The sequence below is a fragment of the Myxine glutinosa genome, chromosome 14 (assembly GCF_964187855.1).
Source record: "Myxine glutinosa chromosome 14, kmMyxGlut1.1, whole genome shotgun sequence".
NCBI lineage: Eukaryota > Metazoa > Chordata > Myxini > Myxiniformes > Myxinidae > Myxine > Myxine glutinosa.
In genome coordinates, this window is record NC_136274.1 from 48,619,370 (window position 1) to 48,636,132 (window position 16,763).

Consider the following 16,763-nt stretch of genomic DNA (forward strand, 5'->3'; position numbering starts at 1 on the left):
TCGTTGTAATAAGCTTAGTAATACGCTTCTAACGAGCCCTCAACCACTATCAGGGGATTCTTTTAAGCCAAGATATACCCGAAAATGTGTTTTGAGCCCGAAATGCCCAAATATGGTAATTTGGGCCCAGACCCCTCAAAATCAAAATTTTAAAACAAATTTTTTCTCGTTGTAATAAGCTTAGTAATACGCTTCTAACGAGCCCTCAACCACTATCAGGGGATTATTTTAACCCAAGATATTGAGATATTTCCAATATTTCACCCTCTCAGCCCACTGTGTGAAGATCTTGAAGAACAAGAGTATGAGAAAGCGGTGGAACAAGCATATGAGCAGCTCATCATGTACATCAGGAATGACCTTTGGCCACATCCTGATGTTTTTCCATTGACGGACCTCACATCAAAGCTTGAAGAATCCCTGAAATCTTTTGGCATTGCACAAATTAAGCCATCGACCAAAAAACACATCCGCCGAAAGTTGGAGTACTTTCACTGGATCACTCCACTTTGTCTCTGATGAAAAGGGTAAGGTTCTTGTCTATCCAGACAGTATATCAATTGGAGCTCTTGTCAAACAAGCCCACAAGTTAAAACAGGATCTCCAGACAGAAAGAGCCGTCACAGAAGAGGATGTCATCACAAAAGCGGCCATGGTGTTAAGAAACAGCATCAAGAAGCAAGATGCACCCCAAACATGGCCACCTGACAGAAAAATGCATTATTCCTGAACCAGCTACTACATTCCTGGAGACACTGCTGACTGGTGAGAATAATTGTGATAATCCTTCACCAAGAGTCCAATGCCTGGTAACTTCATTCGGCAGTGATCTGGTATTTGCTGTCACAAATGGCCTGGCCACAATATACACCAGTGGAGGAAGCTTTTGTGTCACTCTAAAAACAAAACACACCTCATCAGGTTCTTTGTGGAAGAATGGAAAGGTCAACTTGAGAAGATCAAGGACAAAGATCTGTATGTTACCTGTGAGGATGTCTGTTTCAAGCTCAAGGGAATGACGGGAGGAGGTTCCGGAGCTATCAAGTACCCAGGAAGAAGCAGACACCCGTCTTCTACTCCATGCTCTACATGCAGCTGAATCAGGCTACAAGGGTATAGTAGTCACAGCAGAGGACACAGATGTAATGATTATAACCATTGGAGTCAGCAAGAGAATTCCATGTCCCATGTTCCAGAAATGTGGCACCAAGAACCGCACAAGGTTCACTGACATCAGCAAGCTAAGTCATGCACTAGGAGATAATGTCTGTGATGCTCTGATTGGAATGCACTCATTTACGGGCTGTGATACAGTCAGTGCTTTCACTGGGCATGGAAAGTCGGCCATGTTCAAACAACTGAAGACTAACAAGACCTGTCAAGACACATTCAGAGAGTTGGGAAGGTCCTGGGAGGTCTCTGATGAACTATTTGGAAAGCTTCAGGAAGTAACATGTCGGATGTATTTGCCTTCCACAAACACAACTCAAGTCAACAAGCTTTGCTACCAGCTGTTTTGTGCAAGGCGTGGAGAAGTCGACTCCAGTCAGCTTTCCCCTTGTGAAGATTGTCTCTTCATGCATGCCTTACGAGCAAACTATCAGGCTGCAATCTGGCAGAGGTGTTTGGAGTGCAATCCTAGTGTACCTTATCCAATGGCTCATGGATGGAAGATTCATGATGGGGATCTGGCCATTGAGTGGATGCGAGGTACACCTGCACCAGAGGCTGTGTTGGACCTGCTATCCTGCTCATGTGTATGATCATGCAAATTACCAATCTGCACATGCCTTGGAAATGGTCTGAAATGCAGACATGTGTAAGCTGCAAACCTGCAGCAACCAAGCAAATGAACTAGAACAAATAGAGCTGAATGATAGTGATGTGGACGCTTGTGACACAGACTAAGTTTGTCCCAATGACATGAAAGAAACTGTTTGTCGTCTGAACGCACTTCAAATAACAAGACTATAATGTATGAGCATTACCTAGATGGTGTTCACAACAAGTACAATGGCTTATTAGACAATTTGAATATTTTTGTACATTATTGAAACAGAGATAATAAAACTTATTTATTTCTTTTCTGATCGTTTTATCTGCTTATGTTCTTATAAATGTGTAACTTTATACCAATGCTTGCGGGTATGTGAATGATAAAACACATTGAAGACATATTCATTGGTTTTCCAAAAATATTGTCTATAAGTCATAATATATGATATATACAGTCATTTTATATGGGGGTGGGTTTGTTTACAGGCAATGACGAAATTTTTCGGAAATCGAAGAAACAATGCTTGCATAAAAAGGGTTAATATAAAGTTAATTGTTGAAGTTTTGTGAATGCTAGGTTATTAAAATCATCCACAACGTCCTATATATACATTGTGAAATAATTTCAGCATCTACATATCACGAAATAGTAATCAGATCAGTTGAAAACAAAAACACGCTAAATTTTCGATTTTGCAAATGAAACATGACCTTTTGACCTCCGAGGAAGTCACCTGATAATTAAAGGTGTAAATTGGATCGCGGTTGTGTAGATATATGATGTAGCTTCACAATGAATCATAATTTGTCAAAATATTGTTACAGACACGACTTTGATGTTAGGGTGGGCCGAGCGGAATGGCCGCCGTGTCCGCACAAGTTACCCGATTATACTCGAACGTTGCCGAGTCGCGCTACGCTAAATCAATGAAGGAAAAGGACACAACGGCTGGGATTAAAATGACACGACACCAAGGGTTCAGTTCTCAAGACCTCCGGAGGAGGTTATATTAGGGCGGAAGGTCAGATTACAACTACAAGAGGGACAGCATAGAAAGACAGGCACTTAGACACACTTATCTTATTCCCTGACAGACGACAGATAAACAGGACAAAAACTGACTCACACGGGGATTGATGGCAAGGAAAGCGGGTATCGATGGCTCAAGGTGCACTCTTGGCTCAAGGACAAATCGACCCGGTCCGGTCCAATGATGCGGGGAGGTCGCTCTCAGCGCTGGAAGGTCGCGACTTGTCTTCTTCAGTCAGGGGCGCATCTCACGTCACGTCCGGTACGTGGCCGCGTATATCCGGCGGGGAGTGACACGCCCTCGGCTCGTTAGCTCCGCCCCAGATGGAATCGGCCCGTTGCTTCTCATTGGGTGCGTGCGGGGGGGGTTACCTGCTCCGCCCTTGACGAGGGGCTGACAGGGAGCCCCTTCGTGGTAACCCCGTCGGAGCGCACATGGGTAATGGCGGCTAACCGAGCCGGAGTGAGGACGCACACTCCCCGTGCGCGCCGTTGTTGTAGTTGTTGTAGTTGTTGTAGTTGCTGTTGTAGTTGTTGTTGTAGTTGTTGTTTGGGGAAGAAGATGGGAGGAGGTATGGGAAGGTCCTAAACTCACTACTGGTGCCATACGATCACATTCTGGTGCAACGAAGAGTCAGAATTAATGGAAACGAGTCCTTAACTGACATAGATTAAGAATAACTAGCAAGATGTCCGAAAGTTGTCTACGTGAGATGCGGTGGACCTGGGCACGACATTTAATGGGGGAAAAAGGGGAAGGTCGGTTCTACAGAGTGTTATTTACAGGCAATGGGACTAGGGAATGGGGGATTGGGGATAGTTGGGGAGTATTGGGGAAATAGGGGAGTATTTACAAGCGGATATTGAGGCCAAGTCCCATATCCGCAACAATATGTTCAGTAGAACTGAAGTTATAAGCAAAAATGCTACCCCTCTCCCCTAAAATTCAACTTCCAGATTATATGGAGGTGGGTTTGTTTACAGAGTGATAACTATCATGAAGCTACTAGATAGGCAGGGTTATCATACGAAAATATAAACTAGAGACATGTAGGAAGACAAAAATACCAAAATTGTTTGCTGACCTTGGGTGGTACCAATTTGTTAAAATATCAGTATTGGCCCCTGGACTAACTTGAGATGTTGGCTTGAAAACTTGAAATGAATGAATGAATGATCGTTTTAAGGCCATTTTCCCCACTAGAGTGGGGGTTAGCCTTTATTTATAATATATTATAATAAAAAATTATTTTTTGTTTATTATAATATAAAATGTATATATTACATTTTCAAAAATACCACTTGAAAATTTGGCTGAGCAATACAACCCTGATGCAGCCGATACTTTGTCTGACAGTGAGGAAGATGATTAGTATGAAATTTCTCACCAGATGGTGCAATTCATTACATTTGTATTTTCTCGGTACTAAAAGTGATACTTTTATTACGGTTAATACTTTTTATCAGACAGCAATAAATGTCTCTGTCATCGCAAAGATATGTTTCTTCTTGGCCAAAAGCACATTTACTTGACGATTTAGTGTCCCCCCACCCACATACTTTAAAAGTCGAAAACCTCCTCTGCGTGAGGGAATATCGCTTGTGGAAGTTATTTTTTGAAATCAGTGCATCAAAACGTATGGGAAACAACCATTTCCACATAGTTTGCAATTGGGTAGTGCAAAAACCCTTTTGAGGCATTTGTGAAAGCCATAGATTACGGCCTAATCAGCTTGTTGTTGTCACCTAACCAACTCATTCACCTAGTATTGTCATAATCTGTCCATATGTTTTTGAGATACATTTCATGCTATACATTGCGAAATATCGTTTTTGGCCCCATCTCTCAATGGTGAAGAATCACTTTAAAAAATTACCGTATTTGGATTTTCTCCAAAATTGAATCGATTCTTCCTCGTCACACACACACACTTAACCTCTCCACCAAGATTAGACCGAATTTGTCAATTACTTTTTGGAGATTGGGTGCTCTATATCATTTTAACCCGATCACTCAATGGTGAAGAACCACTTACAAAAATTATCGTATCCAGATCTAGATTCAGATCTTCACCAAAATCTAATCAATTTGTCCTTGTCACACACTCAACCAGTCCAACAAAGTTTGCCCAAATCCATCCACAACTTTTTGAGATATCCTGCTCACAAACAAAGAGACAGCCAAACAGGGGTGAAAACATAACTTCTATCCACCTTTGGTGGCAGAGGTATGTAAGTAAAACAATGCAATACAGTACAAATGACTTGGACGTGGCATGAAGTTTCACCAAAGACAAATGAAATCGAACTCTCAAATTCATGGCAATACAGAAAAAATTTCCATGCATTCAGTTTCAAATTGCTGTGCATCACATGATACAATAGCGCATTACTTGTTCCGAGTTGCACGGACCTATCGAGTCTGTCAGGCCACGCACCTTATCCCCATTTTCATGCATTACTCTGTCCCATGCGTTGACTTGCGTTGCTTGCACCAAGAACTGCTTCTCCTGCTCTTCAAGCTCCAGACTCCACTTGTTGATGATTTCCTCGAGCTGTCCATAAGTCATGCTCGCCGCCCTTAAACACCACACGATGTTCAAATACATCATCCATGTGCATCCACTTGAAAGCGAGCTTACATGATGTTTTGTTTTCAAACAAAAATCAAGGTTCATAGAGGATCAAAATAAATAAATAAATAAACCGAGCTCACAGAACACACTTCCCCAGGCAGTTAAAAGGAAATGGGAAGGGTCTTTTAAACTTTAGCTTTGCGTTTCTGAGCACAATCTATTTTTCCCCACAAGCCGCTATTTTGTCCGAATCTTGATATTCCCCAACGCTGAGCGCGAGCGGCACATTTGATTGGTCAAGATGGCGTAACATTTTGTCCAAGTATTGGTAAACTGGAGGTTTTTGGAAGTGCCAAGAAAATGATTTGTGTTCTAGTGTTCAAGTATATAAATGAATTGAAAGAAAATAAAGGTTTTAAAATTTGTCAAAAAAAAAACTTTTTCGGAAGTTTACCGACATTGATGCACCTTCTTTTACACCACCTTATTTAACACATTACATAGTTCTTTGTGTCTGTTGTTTGTGTCCTTTTATGACGTCCAGAAAACATTAAGTTTCCTGTTTGGAATCATTTTTAATTTTGTTTGAAGAGAAAATTACGGGTTCAATCCACCATCTTAGTTGCTGGATACCGTTTAGAGAACTAGCTTTGCTGACTGGGCAGGATCCATATTTACTCATGAAAACATGCCTGAAGTAAAATGCTGCATATCACACAACGTTGTGACCACCAGGAGTACTCCATCCTTACATTTTAACATGTTACCAGCCAATCCTAAAATGCAGAGACTATGAACAAGCACGACCCGAAGAGCGATTTTTGATTCCGCCTGGTCAACTAGTAACGCAAACAGCAGGCCAAGAACAAACCCACTAAGATAGCGTAGGGTTTACCCTTGTGAAAGAGGTATATACACGCTACATCTGAAATGTTTAGTGTTACACCAACAGGTGAATATATGTTACAAATAAAAACGTGATATTCATTCCTACATGCTTCTTCAATCCTCATGAATCATCCCCCATACAACAATAACAACAACAACAGGCATTTTAAGGCTTTTTTCCCTGCTAGCTACTTTCCCTATCACCCATACGTGGTGGTATTGCTGCCTGCAACTGCAGTTGCAGTGGTGGTGCTGGCCGTTGTGGTGACTGCTGGTTTGAAGAGTGACAGAGCAGGTGAAGCTATACTTGTGGCTGTACTGGTAGTGGTTGTAATAGCAGTAGTGCCTAGAGGGCTGGATGTTGTTTTGGCAGCCAGACCAAAGGAAAAGCCACTACCTGCCGAAACGGCAGTGGCTGATTGCTGTAGTGGAGCTGGAACCGCTGCAGTGGAACTCAGAGAGAACCCTGAGAGGCACGCACAAATAAAGGCATGCACACAATGCACTCACAAACCCAACAAATACATCTATGCATTCACTAAAGTCAGACAGATGCTACAATCTACATAATATCAAATTCTTCCGACAAAGCGTCATGTGGTGGTTCAACAAAATAACAAAGCATTTCTGAAGTCATCACAAACCACAGCCTTGGAAAGAGAAGTCAATAAGACATACCTGATGTAGGTGCACTACTATTTACACCGCTTGGCATTGCATTGACTGTGGATGCTGGGGCTTTTGCAAGGCCGAGACCCAGAGGAAATGCAGCAGCAGATGGCAGAATCGAGCCTGAGGTTATGGAGGGGGCACTGGCTGAGGGAAGAGAAAAGGAGAGTGCTGGGGCCACTGTGCTTGCAGCAGCAGATGCTAGACCCAAGCCAGGAACGACGGCAGTTGTTGCGGCAACGGTGGAACCTGTAGATGTCAAACAGGAAAAAAGAAAAACTCACATTCAACCTTCGTTCCCTCAAATCATTAACCCAAACTGTTAAATCTACAGGAAGAAAAACCTCCTTTGAAAAGTTCCACTGTTGGTGTTAACATAGGGAATTTTATTTATTTATTAATTACTTCGTTGGAGATATGTGAGGCAGTGGTCACATTTTCACAGGTCATGCCCATCCCCAGTTTCTCTGAGGGCATGAAGACAACAAGAAGGTTTCGATTGATGTTACATGTAGATTGGACCTTCCCTTAAGGTCATTAACAAGCCAACTGGGTTTTTACTGGTAATCCAACAGTGAATTTACAGTTCTCCTCTTAGACCCTAACCCTAACAACCCTAACCTTAACAACCACCATCTCTTATCTTCCCCCATCCAAAACCTTGATCTTTTCTACCCCCGCTAATTTCACCCCAATTCCACTTTTTTGAAATACCAACTTCTGTCCTGGAAGTCCTTGGTGTCCTTGTGTTTTATACTTCTCCCACCCCTCTGGGAAATCACAACCTCTGGGATACCAGTCAGGCATTTTTACCACTAGGCCACCAGTGCAACTACACCTGTGCAATGGCTTTCCATATTTTCTATTTACAAGAAAGGTTACCAAGGGACCAGCATCATCAGCTGTCCATACTTCCTGAGTAATAATTGCACGTATTAAGATAACAGACAATGAAGAGACAATGACAACTAGTGAAGGCAGGGGCAACTGCATGACCACACATTTGGAACATTCATGAGGATCCTTTCTCTTCTGGTATTCTATGGTACAAGTAAATAGAATCCCATTTAATGACGGAAGAGTTGACACCGAGCAAAAAAGGACAAGCGGCACACACATATCATTTCCAAATCATTCTCAGTGCTCTACACCTCCTAAGTTTTTATTACTTGGGACTCTTCACTAGAAAGTTACAGCTCTTAGATCATTCCAATAATGCCTTTTAGGGGGTGGAAAAAATAAATAATCAAATTAATAAAAAGGCTGAAAATAAAAACAGAACTTGTCCTCCTCCTCCTCCTCCTATCCTCTTCCCTTCACATAGATTGATGTCCAATGGCACCAAGATCCTGCCCTGCCTTGACAATGATACTCCTCCACTCCCTTCTGTCCTCAGCCAACTATCTCCACTCCACAACCAACCCCACACCTTACTGATATCCCACCTTACACAATCCTCCCATCTCAACATAGCCCATCACTCCATCATGCACATCCACGATCTCTTCCACACACACCGATTCATTCCCCATTCTGTTCCTCTCCAGGTCATCATTATTCAATTCCTTCCATACCATTCCTCCTTTCCACAGGGAACAATTCATCCTGGCAGAGGTCTGATGTGCTATGTGCTATTGCACGTCTCATGTGCTATTCTTTCTGCCAACACCAAGATGAACTGAAAAGCACCTGATTAAATTTGATGGTGGTCAACAGATAGAATCGTGGAAATCAAACTCAGGACCAGACTTTTTAGTGCGACACATTGATCTGCATGTGCTTTGTAGGGCAGAGGTGAGCGAGCATGTCCAAAGGATATTGTGGAATGCAGTTTTTTAACCTCCTCAACCAAAAGTCATGGAGGAGGTCATACAGATACAGCATGAAAAAGAATAACCTGAGAACACTAATAAATTTACAGGAACGACAAGAAGAACATTACGAGACAAAAGACAAAGGGTGAGCAAAGTTCATGAAAAGTGAGCCTTTTCAACTCCGTTGAGAAACGGGACCGAGCAAATTGCACTGAGGCTTTAGGGTGAGGCGCTGAGGCCTTTGGATTGCGTCACCACGGCACCAGAAAAACCTGCATGTTAATGTAGGGAAAAGTTATAAGAGCAAAGTAATAGACAAATAAAGTGTAACATTTACCAATGCGGTTTTCATTCGAAAAAAATGGAATTCATGCGATGGTACACTAAAGAAACGTACACCGAGCTTGAGGAAAAGCTAAGTTCAATAGAGTGTCGGGAAGATGGAAGAAATATGATAAGTGGAGGCAAACGTTTTACTTCACACGATATTGCAGGAACACTGTCTGGATGGGACTGGTAATATCACACTTTTTTACCTATCCTTAATCCTTAATCTGTAGCCCCCACCTTTGAGGTGCTTTAAGGCCTTGTGATGGGTGAGCTCCCCACAATCTTTTTAGCAGCATACACAAGTGTCATGTCAAATGCTCACAATGTACCTGCTTTGCCTTTTCATAAATTCAATAATTCCTCCAAATTCTGCCTGTACATCCCTACTGATGGTGCCCTTGCCCCCTCTGTATGTCCTTACTTAAGGTGTCCTTAACCTCTGCATTTCCCGACTTAGGATGTCCATGTCCTGCCTGTACATCTCTAATACTGCCCTCGTCCTCTCTGTACTTATGGTGCCTCTATATGTGTTCCTTCACAGTTCCATCCTCCCTTGTATGTTAATGTATACCAGATTCTTCCTTCCACAGCATCACTACATCATCAACGTAACATCTCCGTCATTCAGCTCTTCCCTGACCCTCAACCTTAGCAAAAAAAAAGAATTTTGTTTTTTGGCAGTTTGAGACATGTGTCACTTCCTCGTTGTTGTGATGACAAAACTCATCAAAATACACTCTGCTAACGAGCTATTCTGCTGGCTGGAAGAAATAGATACAAGCACAAACGTATATAAACAAGCATTCTGAGTATTGCGCTGCAATACATGTCCCCTACCAAAGTTCAAAGTGCCATAACTTTGTCAAAAATGATCGAATATGCAAATTTATGCAGGTTGATGCTGGTTTTCAAACTTGATCTGAGGTATGCTGAGACACATGTGTGTCACGCCTCGCCTCGTTGATAAGCCCGCAAGGTCGCTCCATGGAGCGGCCTGCACGTATTGCACTGTGTGAATTATATAATTACCAAATCACGGTCTGACGTACTAGCGATTCAAGAGTTATCCATTTTTTTATTTTAAATATTTTCGTTTAATTAACGATATCTGCCAAACCACGTGCCCTATCGCAAATTCCAAAAGGACATTTTAGTAGACTGACATGCTGAACAGATCTGTGAAGTTTCTCCTCGATTGGATCAAAAATGAGGGAGGAGCTCGGTTTTAAAGGTTTATGCTTAAAAACATCATAACTCTGAAACCATGCGACGCATGACGTCATACTCAATGACTTTTTTGTTCGTCAAGGGCATGCGATTCTGCATGCAAAGTTTGGCCTCGATCTGTTCAGCCGTTGCAGAGAAAAAGGGGTTTTCGTGTTTTCACGAAAAACAATATGGCGGCCGAACCACGTGACCTGTGAAGTCATAATTACCATGAAAATATTCTGCAGACCAAGTCCCCCCTAAGGTGAAAATTTGATCTCAATCGGTCCTATTATAATTGCAGAGAAAATGGTTTTTAAAGGAAATTAAAACTTAAAATGGCACTGAGTTAAGGATCATCAGAATTATCAGAATTCCCAAAGTTCAAAGTGCCATAACTTTGTCAAAAATGATCGAAACGTCGTGAAGTTCGAACTTGACCTGTAACTTATCATGAGGAAACCATGTACCCAGTTTGAAATCATTAGCATTAAGCATTTAGAAAAAAAGGCCAGAAAACTGTTCTTTGACTGACGGACAGACGGACAGACAGACAGACAGACGGACAGACAGACAGACAGACGGACAGACGGACAGACGGACAGACGGACAGACAGACGGACAGACGGATGGACAGACGGATGGACGGCGTGCAAACCTATAGTCCCCTCCGGTGTACACCGGTAGGGGACTAATAAAGGGAAATACCACTGCATAGAAATCATTTATCTTTAGAAAACAAATAGCACTCAATACAATGAAGAGCTCACCAGGGACAGCCCCTCCTCCAAAGGCAAAGGTAGATGTTGTAACAGCTGCTGTAGCTGCTGTATTGGTTGTTGTGGCTACAGGCAAAGTGTTTCCGAACATGAAGCCTGCTGCAAAACACAATCACCAAATTACCTTTTATCCTGCTTACAATTCCACTTGTACTTACATCTCCTGTTACAATTTTCAGCATGTACGATTTCTGAAAGTTGTGCACAGCTTGCTCTTCCATGAAACTCGCTCATGGAAAAAACAAAACAAAAAATAAACCTCGTGTAAATGCCTCGGTAAAGTATTGCATACAATCAAAATACTTCCCTCAGTGCAAAAAATGTTTTATTTTAGCAAATTCATAGCAAACAATGTCAGCATGCTCTTCCACCATCTTGACCCAACAAAAATATGACCGCTCTTGACATGGTTCAATTGATGCGAGAAAAAAGCGAGCACCAACATGTCGTTTGCAACCATCTTTTGAAACAAATAAATAAAAATAGGGGAACCAGGGAACCACTGGTAGGTGCGGATAACCCACAAAATATTTAACAGAGAAGAAAGTAAATACACCTATTTTGGAGGGCAACCCCCGGTCGTAAACAAACTTTGGTACATCATGGGTGACGAAGGTTGTGGTCAAGTTTTATCAAAATCGTGTGTGGTTTTGAAGAAGAGAACAAATACCTACTTTGGGGAATCGAATCCCGCCAAACCCGCACCGTAAACCCGCTTAATGAGCACGGATTTTGATGCGGTCAATACACTTTCTAAAACATCACAAGCGCTTTGTGAAAGGATTGTCACGTTTGGCATTGATTGCAAGAACTTGTTGGGGGTTTGGCTTTGGGCTTGCTGAGACCGCAAGTATAACCGCCCAGCCGGTTCGTTTATTACGTACGCGGCTAAGCCGTGGAATAACCGCCCAGCCTAGCTCACCTTTCCCATATAATTGTCCGATCCACGCCAACGACACGCGGAGAGCTTGCCTGCCGTCTACCATCTCCTTCATGGTACGAGTCGGGGACCGGAGCGAGCTGTAGACATCATCCCTGGACCTTCAACCCCGACCATCTACATCCCCGTGTGAGTGTGTGTGTGTGCGGGCCCGTTTGTCTGGGAATAAGTATAAGACTGTTATTAAGGCTGCCCTGTGTATTTGGTACTTCTCCTTCTTCCTGTGTAAATAATTAATAAATCAATTGTTCTTCCTGTTTCCTCTTAATTTGACCGTCTTAGTGATTTCTCCATTTGGTAAACGTGGCACGATTAGGAACCGCTTAGAATCGGGTCTAGTCATTGTTAACGGCCCGAATCGCGGCTCGCTATCGCTCGGCGTTTCTAAATTATAACCGTGATTCGGGCGGGAGTTATTTCCTTGCTTCACGGCCGACGTTAGTAATTAGGCAATAATAATTCGGCTTACGACCCTACCTAACGTCGTCCAGAAGGAACGTCATAGCTCCGGATCCCGTCGGCTAGTAAAAGACAAGGGGATTAATCCCCCCATGGTAATGGGAAGGCCGACGTTTTGAGATCCGCAACAATATATATATATATATATATATATATATATATATATATATATATATATATATATATATATATATATATATATCTACAATTAATACAAAGTTATGAATTACGTCCGATTAATTATTTTCTAACTAATAATACAGTCCAAGAAATAAGACTTTCACTGGGAAGGATACGCGGTGAGGGGTAACAATTTGTCAACAAACTTGTCAAAACGTGGCATATTGCTATGAAAGCGTTGTAACTTTAGCATGCCCACATCCCCTAACAGGAGGGTAAAGCAATCTTTATCATTCCGCCCCTTCCCACACCAACAGGAGGGTAAGGTCATCTTTAGCATCCAGACAGACACACACATGAAGATGGACACTAAGAGTCTAAGACCTTGTAGGTCTCTGTTCCACATCCCGTTGGTCAACCAACCCATCAATGCAAGACCACTAACCAAACTTTATTCGCTAGAGGATTTAATGTATTATCATATATTGATAACTCTCCTCACACATTCCATGCTATGATAATACATTAAATCATGCACATTTTACCTTAAATATAACATGTCCACCAACCAACATGAACACATCACTTACCCTTGGATCAAACTGTATTTCAATTATTCAAACAGTCACTTATAACGGTTTTTACATGATGCCGTCTCCGAGCAACCTCTGATTTTTAGCAACATTGTATTATACTTACTAGCAACGGTACCCGCCCTACGGGTGGGCGGGGCTTCATTTGGGAAGCCCAAATGAAAAGGCAAAATATCAGAAATTGAAGGCTTTTTTTATTTTAAACGAATCATATAAACATTCGTTGAATCATATCAGTTATCACACACAAATCATCAAAATCTAAACAGTACATGGCGCCCATTTTGAAAAAAGATTGAATTCTGCAAAACGGAAGTGGCTGCTACACGCCTTTCTCAGTCGCACGTTTATGTGTGAAGAGTGTGCGCCGAATCTGTAACACGGAAACGGCCGCTACACCTGTTTCTCAGTCGCTTTGTACACCCTGCCGTGTTACTTCGGAGCCGCACGTTTATATAGGAAGAGATCGTCAGGAGTCGATCTACTCTCTTCTGGTACGTAGAATTTCAACAAAAGCCACATCACTCACTGTTCATATCGGTAAATATTATTCTATCGTGTTTGGAAAAACTAGAAAATTGGAAAATTTGGAAAAACAATATAGCCTATTTTATTCCAGGGTGTCTTAGGATTACCCACCCAAAATATCGTTGCGATCGGTTCAGACGTTTTTGCGGTACCTTCGAACGGACATTTGGTGAATTATAGTAAGATTTCTCATAATGTACTGTATTTATTTGCTAATAATGTAGTTGTTAGTTTATTCTTGCACATGTTCTGGACCCTTGTGCATGTGCAAAAACAAATTTGCAAAGAAAGGGGCCGGATCTGAACACATGGGTATCCCATCCCCATTGTCTGCTGGAGTATTTTGGGATCGGAACCCATGGGTATCCCCACTGTCTGCTGGAGTATGTTGGGATCTGAACCCATGGGTATCCCCACTGTCTGCTGGAGTAGCTTGTTGCCAAATGTAAAGAAACTATTGTCTAGGAGAAATCGAATACTTTAAGTTTACTTTTTGAAAAACTGCATGAATATTGATTTTCCTTTTCAGACCAGTGTGCTCTTTTTTGATATACTGTAATGTATACTTTACTACCGCCTGCAAATGCTTTATCTACCGTTCTGTCCAATGCGGTTACGAGCTTGTCATGTGGAATGTTTGTGTACAATGTGGAAAAATCAAAAGTTGATAAACATTTAGCCTGACCCTTGTTATTAATGTTGTGGATATTGTCGATTACCGGTTTAGAATTGTCAATGATCCAGAATTTCATAATATCAGAATAAAACTTCACTTTTTCATGGTAGTTTTTTAAGCATTTATAGATTAGTTTCATCACCGCTGTAATACTATCCGACAAAGGTTTCAAACTACATTCTCTACTTGTGATGATGAACCTCATCTTACCAGGGTGTTTGTGCATTTTTGGTATCCAGGAAATGAATGGTAATTTATGGTGTTTATCCAGAACTAACAAACAGTCTTCTTCCTTTTGAGTGATTTATATGGTGTTGTATAAAGTCTATTTTGTTTTCGCTACTTATTTTGTAGGTCTTTGAAATTCCCGTGTCTAAGTTAAATTCTTCCAAAAGTGTTTGAATGGAGAATGTTTTACATACAAATGCAATATTATTATTTATCTATCTATAATTCCATTAATCTCTGTGTGTATGTGTGTATGTGTGTTTGTATGTGTGTATGTGTGTATGTTTGTCTGTGACCGCTGTTTCTCGACAACTACCGGTCCGATATACTTGAAACTTGCCAGGTATATTGCTGGGGACCCGAGGATGTGCCTTTTCAAGGTTTGAAATTAATCGGACAAGTAGTTACCGAGCTATGGCGATTTCTTTACCAAACACCGCAAGCCGTTTTTTTGGACCAAACCATTTCATGTAAATAGAGGGGGGGGGTTCTGTGGTCGTTGCGAATGGACCAAACCATTCATGTAAATAGAGGGGGGGGTTCTGTGGTCGTTACTGCCACGTGGTTTCAAAGTTTTTTTTTGTTGTTGTTTGCACGCATGTTTTTTTGCACCCACGTACGGGCACGCCCTAGGATGTTTACACACACACACCCCTACACAAATTTTTTTTTTTTTTTTTTTTGGCAAGGAACGGGCACCCACGTACGGGCACGTCCTAGCTTATATATAGTACGGGCATGCCCTAGTTTTATCAATTGGAACAATCTATTTTATAATAGGCGAAGGTGATTCTGTCTGTCTGGGGGCTTAGTCCGTTTACAGAGTAGCTCCACCCATTCTTGGAGAGGCTTCATGTAAACAAATATCCACCATTTTATTAACTCGAATAGCTTTGAGGTCTGTTTAGATAGGCCCGTGCTGTCTTTCTCTCTCACACAGGTTTATTTCAAGTTCAACTCTAATTCGATATATCATTTCATTTTTAACAGTCGCTAACATAGTTAACATACTCAGTTGAAAAAAAACGGAAAGAGAATCCCATGAAAGTTTCCGTTTATAGAACGAAATGAATTCTCAAAGGCCTGTAAAATAAAGCCCATTCATTGAGTCACCCTCGTGATTTTATCTCGAATTCACCAACCGATTTAATTTTTATCGATGGTTTTAGACTCGGTGTCAGAAATAATTGAGAACATTCACGCACACACGGGAAAATGCAGATATATATTTTTAAAATCGCACCACGATGATACACGAACATACACCGCCTAAAATAACAGTCGGGGAAAATGACGACATATATTAAAAATTCGCTTTTTCTTTTCCGTTAAGATATATTACTTTTACTTTTGATGACAGTCGTCACAAAAACGACATATATTTCTTCGTTCTTATTTCATTCAACATTATTATCCGGAAGTAAAATATGTTTCAGGAAATTACCGAGAGATATTTCTTCGTTTTTTTTTTATTAGTTACGTGCACATACACTTTAAATAGGTTTCATTTGAAATCTTCAATTTTCACAATGTAATTTACTTGCCATTTGTCATTTGATGATTACGAGACACTTCCTCTTGAGGATCATGACAATTTATGCGTTGCATGGAAACTTCCATTTCCAAAATGAATGAGACGGTCGATGAAGAACGCAGACTTAAACAGGATGCAGCAATAAAAATAACGAGACGGGAGAACGGGACCCTCGACGAACGTGATGACAGACTCGCACAGGATGCTGCTGCAACAATGATGGAGGGAGAACGAGACAGTCGAGGAACGTGAACACAGATTCGCACAGGATGCTGCTGCAACAACGATGAGGAGGGTTGGAGAGGAGCGAGGGGTTGGAGAGTGAGGAGCGAAGGGTTGGAGAGTGAGGAGCGAGGGGTTGGAGAGTGAGGAGCGAGGGGTTGGAGAGTGAGGAGCGAGGGGTTGGAGAGTGAGGAGCGAGGGGTTGGAGAGTGAGGAGCGAGGGGTTGGAGAGTGAGGAGCGAGGGGTTGGAGAGTGAGGAGCGAGGGGTTGGAGAGTGAGGAGCGAGGGGTTGGAGAGTGAGGAGCGAGGGGTTGGAGAGTGAGGAGCGAGGGGTTGGAGAGTGAGGAGCGATGATTGGAGAGTGAGGAGCGAGGGGTTGGAGAGTGAGGAGCGA

General features: G+C 41.9%; 1 protein-coding gene across 5 annotated transcripts in view; it reads right to left on the minus strand.

The window, feature by feature from the left end:
- The window catches only part of NUP62 (nucleoporin 62), a 62,257-nt gene that overhangs the window by 31,742 nt on the left and 13,752 nt on the right, over positions 1-16,763 (minus strand). For 4 of the 5 annotated variants that reach the window (XM_068135693.2, XM_078768424.1, XM_078768423.1 and 1 more), the window contains 4 exons: positions 11,060-11,167; positions 6,949-7,188; positions 6,481-6,736; positions 5,245-5,386 (listed from right to left, as the gene is read on the minus strand). In XM_068135693.2, coding sequence (XP_067991794.2) covers positions 5,245-5,386; positions 6,481-6,736; positions 6,949-7,188; positions 11,060-11,167 — 746 coding nt within the window. The remainder of the gene's footprint in view (positions 1-5,244; positions 5,387-6,480; positions 6,737-6,948; positions 7,189-11,059; positions 11,168-16,763) is intronic. The other variant, XM_068135695.2, reaches the window with a different exon arrangement.